Here is a 13,333-nt window from a genome sequence, read left to right on the forward strand (position 1 = left end):
AGTGCTCTGCGATGACACTGGTGCCAAGCTGTATCGGCCCTTGCTCTTCCCTTGGACAACATTGGTGTCATGGAGAAGGGTCTCCGGTCTTCCATACAACCTTGCCCAGGCCTGCGCCCTGGAGAGTGAAGACTTTCCAGGCGCAGATCCATGGTCTCGCAGAACTAACAGATGCCTTAAATAAATTAAAAATATGGTGACAGATATGTACTTTGATAATACTTTGAACTTTGAACAAGTGACTTTTGACTATTGTTATTGTACGTACCTAGCTCAACCATTTCCACTGGCAGCTTGTTCCATCTCCCTACAATCATCTATATGAAGAAGTTGCCCCTCGAGCCCTTTTAAATCTTTATCTTCTCACCTTAAACTTATGTTTTCTGGTTTTTGATTCTCTTTCCCTGAGAAAAAGACTGTGTACATTCATCCTATCTGTGCCCCTCATGATTTTATACACCTATTAGGTCACCCCTCAGGATCCTATTCTCCAAGAAAAACAGTGCCAGCCTGTCCAACCTCCCTCTTTAATGTGTGCCCTCAAGTCCTGGCAATGTTCTTATAACTCTTCCTATGGCTTCAACTGAAAAGCACAAGAGATGTTCCCAGCAAAATAACATTCTGAAGAAATTTAACAAGGTAAATCCTGAGGAATTATTTTCTAATATCAATACAATATGTACCATTACTTCTGGCTGCTCACACTCCCCCTTTAGAATGCTGTGGACCCGATCTGAAACATTCCTGAGCCTGGCACCTGGGAGGCAACATACCATCTGAGTGTCTCTTCCGCATCACAGAATTTTCTATCAGCTCTTCTAACTGTGAAGTCCCCTATCACTTCTGTGCTCGTCTTCTCCCCTCACTTCCCTTCTGAGTCACAGAGCCAAACTCAGTGCCAGGGACCCAGTTGCTGCACTTCCCCTGGGAGGCCATTCCCCCTCAACATTTTCCAAAGTGGTATACATTATCGAGAATGCCCCTTGATAGGGTTGTAACCCTTCAGAACGTTATACCCTGAGGAGCTGTAGAGGCCAAGTCACAGAACAGTACAGAAACAGGTCCTTCAGCCCATCATGGCTGTGCCGACCATGATACTAATTAAAAGTACAATTTTCTGCCTGTATTCTTGTATTCTCTGCCTGTTCATGGGCCAAACAAAATGCCTCATAATTGTTGCTGTCGTAACTGCTGTCATGATACCATGATCTGGGTTTAAAAAAAAATGTCCCGATCCATTCAGCTCCTCCAGCAGCTGTTGCTTTTTTTTGGTGATAAATAGATGTAATCTTTAGCTAAACACATTGGGATTCTGAAGTCGCTGGAAATTCAAAGACAACATGCACAAAATGCCAGAGGAACTCAGGAGGTCAGTGGAATATGGCGTCAGATGAACAGTCACTGTTTTGGGCTGATACCCCTCATCAGGACTGGAAAGGAAGGAGACTGAAGCCAGAGCAAGAAAGCTCTGACAAGGATTGAAGTACAAGCTGGCAGGTGAGAGGTGAGACCAGGTGAGGGGGAAGGTGAGGGGGAAGGTGAGAGGGTGGGGAGGGGAGAAGATGGGAGGTGATTGATGGAAGAGGTGAAGGGCTAAAGCTACAGGCTGAAGCCCATCAGATTCCTTCTTTTTCTTTAGCCCTTTACCTCTTCCACATGGCCAATCAAGTCTGCTCTGCCATTCCATCATGGCTGATTTATTACCGGTCTCAACCATGTAACCTCTGACTCCCTCACAAATCAAGAACCTGTCAGCCTCCAATTTCAATATACCCACTGACTTGGCCTTCAGAGCCATCTATGGCAATGAATTGCACAGATTCACAATCCTCTGGTAAAGAAAATTCTCCTCTTCTCTGTAGTAACTGAACTTCCATCTACTATGAGGCTGTGCCCTCTGGTCCTAGAATTCCCCACTAGAGGAAACATCCTCTTCACATGCACTCTATATAGGCCTTTCAATACTTGATAGGATTCAATGAGATCCCCCCTCATTTTTCTAAACTCCAGTGAGTAAAGACCCATACATGCTCCTCATACATTAACCCTTTTATTCCCAGGATCATTCTCCTGAACTCTTCTCTGGACCCTCTCCAGCACCGCACATCTTTTCATAGATAAGAGCCCCAGAACTTCTCAGAATCATAGAATCGTGGAAATATATAGCATGGCAACAGGCTACTCAGCCCTGCTTGTCCATGCCAACCAACAGGGCTGTATTAATCCCATCCCCCAGCACCTTGCTTGCACCCTTCCAATCCTAAGAGATTCAAGACTTTTTTGAGACACTTCTTAAATGCTGACAGTGACAGAACTTCAACCACTCTCTCAGGTATTGCATTCAGGGTACTCAACACTCTCAGGGTGAAGAAGGTCCCTTTCAGATATACAAGACGATCAGAAGCAGAAATCAGGTGCATAATCGGAGGCTTCTTCCCAGGGCGGTAAAGTCATATATAAAGACATATACCACCTGGGGGCATAAGGTTAAGGTGAGTGGAGGAAAGTATAGGGGCGATGTCAGAGATAGTTTTTTCTTTACAATGAGAGTGGTGGGTGCATGGAACACCTTACAAGAGATGGTGGTAGAGGTAGATAAATACGGGACATTTAAAAACTCTTAGACAGGCACATGGATGACAGAGAAATGGAGGGCTATGTGGGGGGGAAGAGTTAGATTGATCTTAGAGTAGGTTAAATGGATCAGCACAGCATTGTGGGCTGAATGGCCTGTACTATACTGTAGTGCTCTATGCTGTATGTTGTATATCCCCTCTAAATCTTTTCCTCCTTAGTCTAAACAGGTGTCCTCCAATCCAGATGTCTGTACTATCTATAGCTCCCATCATTAAATTAAATTAATTTATTTATTTAGAGATACAGCACAGTAACCGGTCCTTCTGGCTCAATGAACCTGTGCCACTCAGTTGAACCCTCATGTAATTCCCATACCTCAATCTTATCCTGTCTAAATTATAATGTTGAAATTGTACAAGGCATTGTTGAGGCCAAATTTGGAGTATTGTGTACAGTTTTGGTCACCGAATTATAGGAAAGATGTCAACAAAATAGAGAAAGTACAGAGAAGATTTACTAGAATGTTACCTGGGTTTCATCACCTAAGTTAAAGAGAAAGGTTGAGCAAATTGGGTCTTTATTCTTTGGAACGTAGAAGGTTGAGGTGGGGGGGGGTCCTGATAGAGGTATTTAAAATTATGAGAAGGATAGATAGAGTTGATGTGGATAGGCTTTTTCCATTGAGAGTGGAGGAGATTCAAACAAGAGGACATGAGTTGAGAGTTAAAGGGCAAAAGTTTAGGGGTAACATGAGGGGGAACTTCTTTACTCAGAGAGTGGTAGCTGTGTGGAACGAGGTTCCAGCAGAAGTGGTTGAGGCAGGTTCGATGTTGTCATTTAAAGTTAAATTGGACAACTATATGGACAGGAAAGGAATGGAGGGTTATGGGGTAAGTGCAGGTCGGTGGGACTAGGTGAGAGTAAGAGTTCGGCACGGACTAGAAGGGCCGAGATGGCCTCTTTCTGTGCTGTAATTGTTATATGGTTATATGGTTAAATTTCCTACCTTCCAGAGAGAGCCAGTCCCACTTCTCTGGTCTTTCCTTGTAACTAAATTGTTCCATGCCAGTATCTCCTCTGCACCCTCTGGAGTGCTGTCACATCCTCCAATATCAGAATTGAACACAATATTCCAGTTGTAATCTGACCAAGGTTTTATGAAGTTGCAGCTTAACTTCCCAAATCCAACTAATCAAGATCCGTATCCCAAATGCCTCCCTAACCACCTTATTTACTGTACCTACACACAAAATGCTGGAAGAACACGGCAAATCAGGCAGCATTTATGGAGAGGAGTAAACAGTTGACATTTTGGGCCAAGACCCTTCATCAGAACTCGACTCGTAACATCAACTCTTTATTCCTCTCCATAGAGGCTGCCTGACTTGATGTGTTCCTCCGATACTTTGTCTGTGTTGATCTGGATTTCCAGCATCTGAGAAAATTCTTGTGTTCATGTTATCTATCTATATTGCCATCTTCAAGGATCTACGAACTTGTATGCCAGGGACTCTCAGTTCTTCAGTATTCCCTATTATCTTACCATTGTCTTAGCCTGTTTAATACGCCAATAATGCACCTCAACCTTGTCTAGATTAATCTGCCATCCTTCAGCCCAGTTCACCAACACACCAATATCTTTTTGTAGCAGAAGATTGCCATCCACATTATCATTACCCTTAAGAATGAGTCCCACTCTGAACTGGAATCTCTCAATGGGACAGTTTTACTTACGTTTCCTATTGCACTTCTGGTAAACAGTATAATTCGGGCACTTCTCACTGGAAGATAAAGAGACTTAATCACTTAATGCATCGTCACTTTTATTCTGTGCAAGCTAAGGGGAATTTAACTTCAGTCAATTAATTAACTTGGAATAAAAAGCCACAATCAATATCGGCGATCATAAAACAACTGAATTGAGCTTTGTAAACGCATCTGCTGTTTTAGACAGGGAAATATAATCCTTAGTCAGATAAAGCAAAATTGGAGCAATTTCAGAGCAATGTGGTTGAATCTTACCAGGGGTAGTAGTGTGATCACTCAAACCAAGTATGACATTCTCCTGAGGGGTTATTTCCTTAAAGGAGAGTGCCTATGCACGACTTTGTTTAATGTGGGGAGGCAGCCACCACATGGTCCTTAACAGATCGGGGTCAGGGTGCAGTGGCATGGAATACAAGACAACTGGGGGCCCTTCTCTGCCATTGTGATGTGTCATCATCTTCTGCCAGCTCCACCACTGAGGTTTTGGTTGGACTACTCTTTTGTCTGGAGCCTCCCACTTGGCTATGCTGCCATGGGTGACCCTACCAGGACCTAAGCTGCAGATGGGATCACTCTTGGGATCTCAGGAACCCACAAGCCTCTCCATCATGAGAAAGTGATGATCGTTGGACAAGGACCCTTACCAGATTCTGCTGTGACTCAGTTCAGTGCCCATTACAGAGGGGTAGTTAATGCTGGCCTTGTCCGTGATGCCTATATAATACCCTGAGTTGTTCTGGGTTTAGGGGACAGTTGGTACATCTGAGTGGGTAATTGGGTATATGGGCGAGTAAAGGGGTTTGTGTGGCTGTGTTTGCTCTGTCGCCGTTGTTCTGTTGTTGTCGTTGCTGCTGCTAGTTCTGATGAACACTGTGGTCATACTATGTTGGTGTCGGAAGGTGTGGAGATACTTGTAGGCTGCTGCCAGCACAACCTCAGGTTGTATTGGTTGCTAATGCAAATGACTCATCTCCTGTACGTTCTGACATACATGTGATAAATAAATGATTCTGTCTCTGAGTAGATAAAAAGTAAGAAAGGTTGGACATATCTCAACTATTAATTCATTATCAATAAATCAGCACATCCACCCCACATCAGCACACCACCATCTTCTCAAGAACAATTACAGATAGGCAATAAATTTGATTCCCTCATCCCCTTGAAGATTTAAAAATATTTGAAATACCTCGGTATAAGATCTAAACCTCCGCTTGTATTAACCGCCAGTACAAAGGACCCATTGCTCAGGTCACGAATTGTTGATGTTTCATTGCTGTTTCTGTCGAAATGAAAAAGAAGCTTAAAATTAACGCTTCATATTTCCTACGACATAGGAATGGCCCAGATTGATCCCTCTAAAACCATTCCCCACATATTTCTCTACAATAAACTCACATGCCTGTCAAATTCTAAACACAAGAGATTCTGCAGATGCTGGAAATCCAGAGCAACACACACACACAATGCTGGAGGAAACTCAGCATCAGGCTGCATCTATGGAAATCAATAAACAGTCAATGTTTCAGGCTGAGAACCTTCATCTTGAGTCCCGATGAAGGGCCTTGACCTGAAACATCCACTGTTTATTCATTTTCCTAGATGCAGCCTGGCATGTTAAGTTCTTCCGGCATTGGTGGGAGATCCTGCAGATGCTGAAAATCTTGAGCAACCCACACAAAATGCTGAAGGAACTCAGCAGGTCAGGCAGCATCTAAGGAAAAGAATAAACAGTCGACAGTCCTGATACAGTACTGGAAGTCATAGATGCTGCCTGACCTGCTGAGTCCCTCCAGCACTTCGTGTGTGTTGTTATGGAGCGAGTAAATAGGCAATGTTTCAGTCGAATTCCTCATGAAGGGTCCCAAGAGTCTTATGCTTGTGGAATAGAATACTTGACCTGATGAACTTTAAGGAAGCTGTAAGAAGCAAATCATTTTTGTTGTATAGGAAAGCTACTAAAATAATCCCAGAAAACAGGGTGTTAATGAGGGGAATGTGTGTCTTACCTGTAACCTAACAGCTGACATATGGAGTTTGACAATGTTTCTGTCCAATGGCCTGAACACACCGAACTCCACTCATTGTTTGTCTTGAACTGCACCAGCCCTTCGCTGCTCTGAGAACCATTGAACAGACGCACTGCAATAGTGAACAAGAAGCCTTGTCTGTCATACAGGACAATGACCATTTTCAAAACCCTCCAGATGTTCTTCGATATAGAAGACATTTCCCTCTGGCCATTGCGGTAGGAGAACCATGAAAACAGACAATTCTTGATGGAAACTGGGCAAGTTTCCATCTCTCTCATCCTATATGAGGTACACTCAAGACCACAAGAAATTGCACCATTGAACACACATACAGGAGCGTTATCACAGGAAAGCAGCATCCATCATCAAGGACCCACACCATCCAGGCTATGCTCTCTTTTCACTGCTGCCATGATAAAGGAAGATACAGGAGTCTCAGGACCCACACCACCAGGTTCAGGAACAGTTATTACCCCTCAACCATCAGGCTTTTGAACTAGAAGGGATAACTTCACTCAACTCCACTTGCCCCATTACTGAAATGTTCCCACACCAATAAACTCACTTTCAAAGACTCTTCATGTTCTTGATATTTATTGCTTATTTACTTATTGTTATTATTGCCTCCCTCACTTCCATCATTGAGGACCCAGGGTGGCCCCGCACGAATCCGTGGAGCTCCCTTCTGAGGGAAGGATCCCGGATCCCCTCTATAAATTGATCTCTTAGCACCACCCTCTTATCGGTCACGGCATCAGGGGAGTGCTTCAGTATGTGTTGGCGCGTGGCCAAGTGGTTAAGGCATTCGTCTAGTGATCTGAAGGTCGCTAGTTCGAGCCTTGGCTGAGGCAACATGTTGTGTCCTTGAGCAAGGCAATTAATCACACATTGCTCTGCGACAACACCGGTGCCAAGCTGTATGGGTCCTAATGCCCTTCCCTTGGACAACATTGGTGTCGTGGAGAGGGGAGACCTGCAGCATGGGCAACTGCTGGTCTTCCATACAACCTTTCCCAGGCCTGCGCCCTGGAAACCTTCCAAGGCGCAAATCCATGGTCTCATGAGGCTAACGGATGCCTATATAATATATTATTGCCTTCTTTTTGTATTTGTACAGTTTGTTGTCTTTTGCACAGTGGTTGAACTCCCTAGTTGGTGCAGTCTTTCATTGATACATTGATCCTATTACGATCATTATTCTATTATGGGTTCATTGAGTTTTCCCACAAGAAATCGAATCTCTGAGCTATATATGGTGACATATATATGTACTCTGATAATACATTTACTTTGAACTTTGGATTATGCCTGTTTTAGAGGGCATTTCATTTGAGGAAAGGTTGAGCAATCTAGGGCCTTTCTGTTTGAAGTGAAAGAAGATGAGGTGATAGAGGTAATAAGATGAATTATTTATTTACTTATTGAGAGATATAGCACGGAATAGGCCCTTCAAGCCATGCTGCCATTAAGAAGCATTGACAGAGTGGACAGCCAGCACTTTTTTCTTCCTGGGTTGAAATAGCTAATACTGGAGGGTATAACTTTAATGGGATCGGAGGAGGTCGGCGGTGAGCTTTCTACACTGAGAGTGGTGCATGCGTGGAACACACTGCTAGGGGTGGCGGTAGAGGCAGCTACATTAGAGGTTTTTAAGATACTTAGTTGGGTTTATTTTTGCTGTTGGTGTTTGCTCCTTGTTGTGTCCTGTGTTTTCCTGCTGGGAATTGTGGGAATGCTATGTTGGCGCTGGAATATGAGGTGACACTTGAGGACTGCCCCCCGGCATATCCTTATGGTAGGCTGTTTGTTAAAACAAACGACACGTTTCACTGCATGTTTTGATGTACATGTAGTAAATAAATCTAAATCTGATTCTGAGTTCCAATGACACAAATGTTTCGGCAGATGCTGGAAATCCAGAGCAGCACACACAAAACGCTGGAGGAACTCTGCAGGTCAGGCAGCGTCTATGGAGGGGAACATAGAGCCAACATTTTGGTCTTGGAACCCCTCTGAAGAGAAATTTCTTCAGCCAGAGTGTAGTGAATCTGTGGAATTCATTGCCACAGATGGCTGTGGAGGCCACGTCACTGGGTTGATAGGTTCTTGATTAATCGGGGTGTCGAGAGTTACGGAGAGAAGGCTGGAGAATGGGATTGAGAGGGGTAATAAATCCGCCATGATGCAATGATAGAGCAGACTCGATGGGCCGAATGACCTAATTCTGCTCCTACGTCTTATGGTCTGAGTTCCAGTGAAGCTGTCAGATCTGAAACATAAACTCTCCTTTTCTTCCTGCAGACGTTTTTGACCTGCTCAATATTTCCAGCATGTTCTGCTTCTCGAACATGAAACGCACTGGCTGCAAGGTTGGTGGAAGGAGAGGAAGTTTACAGGAGGAACTGACAAACGGAATGTTGAGGGAGAACAAAAAAAGAGGAAGAGAAGCAGGAACAATCCACTCGGCTGATTGTTTCCGTTCTTCTGTCTAGTCGTCCGAATCAGAATCAGGTTTAATATCACAGCATAAATCATGAAATTTGTTATTATGTGGCAGCAGTGCAGTGCAATATGTAAAAGTAAAAACCGTAAATTACAAGTATATATAAAAAAGAAAATTAAATTGAAATATTAGCACAAAAAGAGAGGGGAAACAATACTGAGGAAATGTTCATGGGTTCATTGTCCATTCAGAAAGCTGACGACTGAGGAGAGGAAGCTGTTCCTGAAATATTGAGTGTGTGCTTCAGACTCCAGTATCTCCTCCTTGATGGTAGCAATGAGAAGTGGGCATGTGATGGGGGTCTTTCATGATGGATAAGATCATGGCTGATCTTCCACCTAGGCATGGTGTTCCTAAACTAACCCCATGTATCCCTCAGTACAGTCTGGGAGGCAGTGGAGAAAGAGCTGGGCAGTAAGATTGACTAGAGAATGGGGCTGTTCTCACAGAGTGATACTACTGCTACATCAACTCAGGCCTAGGGGGCAAGGCACAGAGTGCTGGCATGGGCTTAATGGCCCAAATAGTTTCTTTCAATCTGGTAACGACCCAACAATTATGAGATTCTGGAATGTGGATGCACAGGAATTTGTCCCCTTGATCTGACAAGTCAAGGTATCTGAGAGAAGTCTAGATCCTCTTACCACAGTGCTCCTCATCAGACTCATCTTCACAGTCTCGCCGGCCATCACAAAGCTTTCCCATGGCGAGACATTGACCATTCCGACACTGATATTCAGCCGTAGAACAGGGGTCTACAAAGACAGAGAGCTGAGATATTAGGATGGGAAACATCAGCTCAAAACCAAAATTCCACTTTGGATAAAATCGTCTGCCTGGATGAGTAGATGTGTTGAAAACACAATCCCACATAAAGAGGTCAACCAGGTCACTCTGAACCTACTAGTTAACGGAATGGAGAGCTTAGTCATTTGGAGATACAGCTCGGTAACGGGCCATTCTGGCCCAATGACCCTGCACTGCCTAATTGCACTCATGGGAGTTTGCTGCAGAACTTGTCAAATTGGCTGCATTTCCTACATTACAGCAGTGCCTATACTTCCAAAGTTTTGAATGCTCCAAGAGGTGTTTCGGGACATAATACATTCCCCATTCTGGCCCCCCTCTGAACCAATCTCTTCTCACCAGCCCATCACCTCCCTCTGGTGCTCATCCTCTTTCCATTTTCCCATGGTCCACTCTCCTGTCCTACCAGATTCCTTCTTCTTTTCTCCTTTTCTTCTTCCACCTATCACTTCATCCACCATCCCCAGAACCTCTTCCACCTCTTGGCCCCTTACCCCCCCCCCCATCTCTCCCCATCGAGATGAAAAAGAAGATAGAACATAGGACAATACAGAACAGAAACAGGCCCTTCAACCCACAATGTTGTGCTGAACCAATTAAATTAGTAATCAAATGAGTAACTAAACTAATCCCCACACAACGTCCATATCTTTCCGTTTTACTCACAATCATGTGCCTATCTAAACATCTATCAAAAGTCCCTCATGTATCTGCCTCTACCACCTCCCCAGCCAGTGCATTTCAGGCACCCACTACTCTCTGTGTAAAAAATTGCCCCTCCCATTTACATTGAACATACTCCCTCTCATTTTAAATTGCATGCCCTCTGGTGTTTGACATCTCACCACTAGGAAAGAGATACTGTCTGCCTGCTTGATCTATGCCTCTTTCCCACATCCTCTGCATCCGAGCAAATGTTCCCTGTTGCAAGTTGAGTCTGTGGTGAGGAAGGCAAATGCAATGTTAGCATTCGTATCAAGAGGACAAGAATTTAATCGAAAGGATGTAATGTTGAGGCATTATAAAGCGCTGGTGAGGCCTCATTTGTGAGCAATGTTGGGGCCCTTATCGAAGAAGGGATGTGCTGACATTGGAGAAGGTTCAGAGGAGGTTCACGAAATGATTCCGGGAATGGAAGGGTTACCAGGTGAACACCAATTGATGGCTCTGGGATTGTACTCTCTGGAATTCATAAGAATGAGGGGGAAATCTGGCTGAAACCTATTTAACCTTGCAAGGCCTCGAAAGAGCGGAAGTGGAGAGGATGTTTCCTATGGTGGGTGTCTAGGACCCGAGGGCACAGCCTCAGGATAGAGAGAAGTCCATTTAGAACAGAGACGAGGGAGGAGTTTCTTTAACCAGAGAGTAGTAAATCTGTGGAATTCCTTGCTACAGGCAGCTTTGGAGGCCAAGTCAGTGGGTATATTTAAGGCTGAGGTTGACAGCTTCTTGATTACTCAGGGCATGAAGGAACACAGGGAGAAGACAGGAGATAAGGAAAGCAAATGCAATTATAGCACTAGAATATAAAAGCAAGAATGTAATTCTAAGGTTTTATAAGGCATTGGTCAGACCGCATTCGAAGTATTGTGAGCAGTTTTGGGCCCACTATCAAGAAAGGAAATGCTGACATTGGAGAGAGTCTAGAGCATCTTCACAAGAATGATCCCAGAAATGAAGCAGTTCAGGTATGAGGAGTATATGATGTCTCAGGTCCAGTACTTGCTGGAGTCTGGAAGAATGGTAGGGAGAGGGGAATCTCATTAAAACTTAATAAAAGGCCTAGGTAAAGTGGTCCAGTAGTGGGAGAGTTGAGGACCAGAGGACGCAATTCAAAACACAAGGGTCACCCTTTAGAACAGAGATGAGGATAAACTCCTTTAGCCAAAGAATAGTGAATCCTCTGTGGACAATGAATTCCACTTGGCTATGGAGGCCATGTCATTGGATATATTTAAAGCAGAGGTCGATTAGTCCTTGATTAGTAAGGTTATGGGGTGAAGGCAGGAGAATGGGGTTGAAAGGGACAGAATGGTGGAGTTGACTCGATGCTCCAAATGGCCTAATGCTGCTGCTATATCATATGGTTGTAGAGGGATCACTTATGAGGGGTGATTGATAAGTTCATCGCCCAAGGTAGAAGGAGATGAGATATACAGTTCTTGTTACATGCACGTGCAGTTCAACTCTTTAAGTGAAAATGCAGAAAGTTTGAAGTTAATAACTCATCTCCTTCTACTTTAAGCCACAAACTTATCAATCACCCCTGCTGTGGACCACTTCTGGAGGTCCAAGGCACCGACTTCTACAAAGAAGGGATCCGTATGCTCCACGACTGCTGGACTAAGTGTGTAAATGTAGGAAAAATAAATGTGCTAGGTTTCCTAAAATTGACTCGTCTACCTTAGGCCACGAACTTATCAATCAGCCCTCGTATAATAAGCACAGAGAGTCAGAATCATTATCCCATGGAAGAGCAAAAGGGCATTGATTTAAGTTGAGAGGAAGGAGTTTCAAAGATGATCTGAGGGGAATGTTTATGACACAGATATTGGCTGATATCTGGAATGTACTATCAGAGGAGGTAGTGGACTGTGATACAACTACTATGAGACGTTTAGTCAGGCACAAATAGACCTGGCCTTGGTATGGACAAGTGGTATTCATGAAGGAGGTCATAAAGGCTGGACTGGACGAATTGGACCGTAGGGTCTGTTTCTGTGCTGTACAAGTCCTGGACTCAATGAACATCTGTGTACTGTGTCATGCTGTGCACTGCCACCAGACCACATGCACTACACCTTCACATACAGAACCCACCACTCCCAGAATCCATCATCGTTCCAGTGCCTCTCATTTTAGGCAAGGAGACGGAAATGTATACAGAGCCTCAAGTCTGAATTCACCATGTCCCTGCAGAAACGAATGAGAAAGGGACAGTTGTTCCCAGTGACACAGGAGTGCAGTGAAGAATTGTTCACCTGGCTGTCCCAATCGATACCCTGTGGTGAAGTTTGCCTGGAATCCTCTGCTAGTTACTGACTGGTCCGTGGTGAAGAAGACTGTCATCTCATTCTTGGTGGAGAAGAGATCACCAAATGGTCCTTCACCAGTGAATACACCTGGAATCAGAGGCAGAAAAAGAAAGGTTAATGTCATGTTTAACAGCAGAGTGCTCGAATCTTCATTGGGGAAATGATCTCATTGCTGGTTGGGAGATTTCTGAATGTGGTACTGCAGAGACATCTAGTGGCCAGTGGGAATACTGACACCACAGTTACTGCCTGCGTAAGTGAGAGCTAGCTGTAACTATTGTACTATGTCAAGGAGAATGGCCATCCCTGATCTTACAGCTGGCGTGCTGCTAACAGTTATTACTGTACTAACTCTATGACAGTTTAGGCGCTACTAGTTCAAAAGGATCCAAGAAACAATGGTTCGATTCCTTTTACCCATCAGGAGAGAATCTGTTCCTCTTCCATCTCGGACTTCTACCACGTCAAAAATATTTTGCAAACTGAAGTCTTCGAAGTGGAGCTGAATATTTTTCCCCTTGTCTGCAATTAAATTCCAGGTACCTGCGATGAAGAATGAAAGAGCTTAAAGGATGTCTGCGCTTGGACTGCCAGAGAATTCAGTGAAAGGA

The 13,333-nt window shown here is 44.2% G+C and overlaps 1 protein-coding gene across 2 annotated transcripts in view; it reads right to left on the reverse strand.

Moving 5' to 3' along the window:
- tmprss15 (transmembrane serine protease 15) overlaps positions 1-13,333 on the reverse strand; it is a 101,822-nt gene that overhangs the window by 15,050 nt on the left and 73,439 nt on the right. For both annotated transcript variants that reach the window (XM_063050272.1, XM_063050273.1), the window contains exons 14-19: positions 13,140-13,265; positions 12,669-12,809; positions 9,525-9,635; positions 6,354-6,486; positions 5,534-5,626; positions 4,312-4,358 (exon numbers count right to left, since the gene is read on the reverse strand). In XM_063050272.1, the coding sequence (XP_062906342.1) occupies positions 4,312-4,358; positions 5,534-5,626; positions 6,354-6,486; positions 9,525-9,635; positions 12,669-12,809; positions 13,140-13,265 (651 nt within the window). The remainder of the gene's footprint in view (positions 1-4,311; positions 4,359-5,533; positions 5,627-6,353; positions 6,487-9,524; positions 9,636-12,668; positions 12,810-13,139; positions 13,266-13,333) is intronic.

Source organism: Mobula hypostoma, chromosome 6 (assembly GCF_963921235.1).
Source record: "Mobula hypostoma chromosome 6, sMobHyp1.1, whole genome shotgun sequence".
Taxonomy (NCBI): domain Eukaryota; kingdom Metazoa; phylum Chordata; class Chondrichthyes; order Myliobatiformes; family Myliobatidae; genus Mobula; species Mobula hypostoma.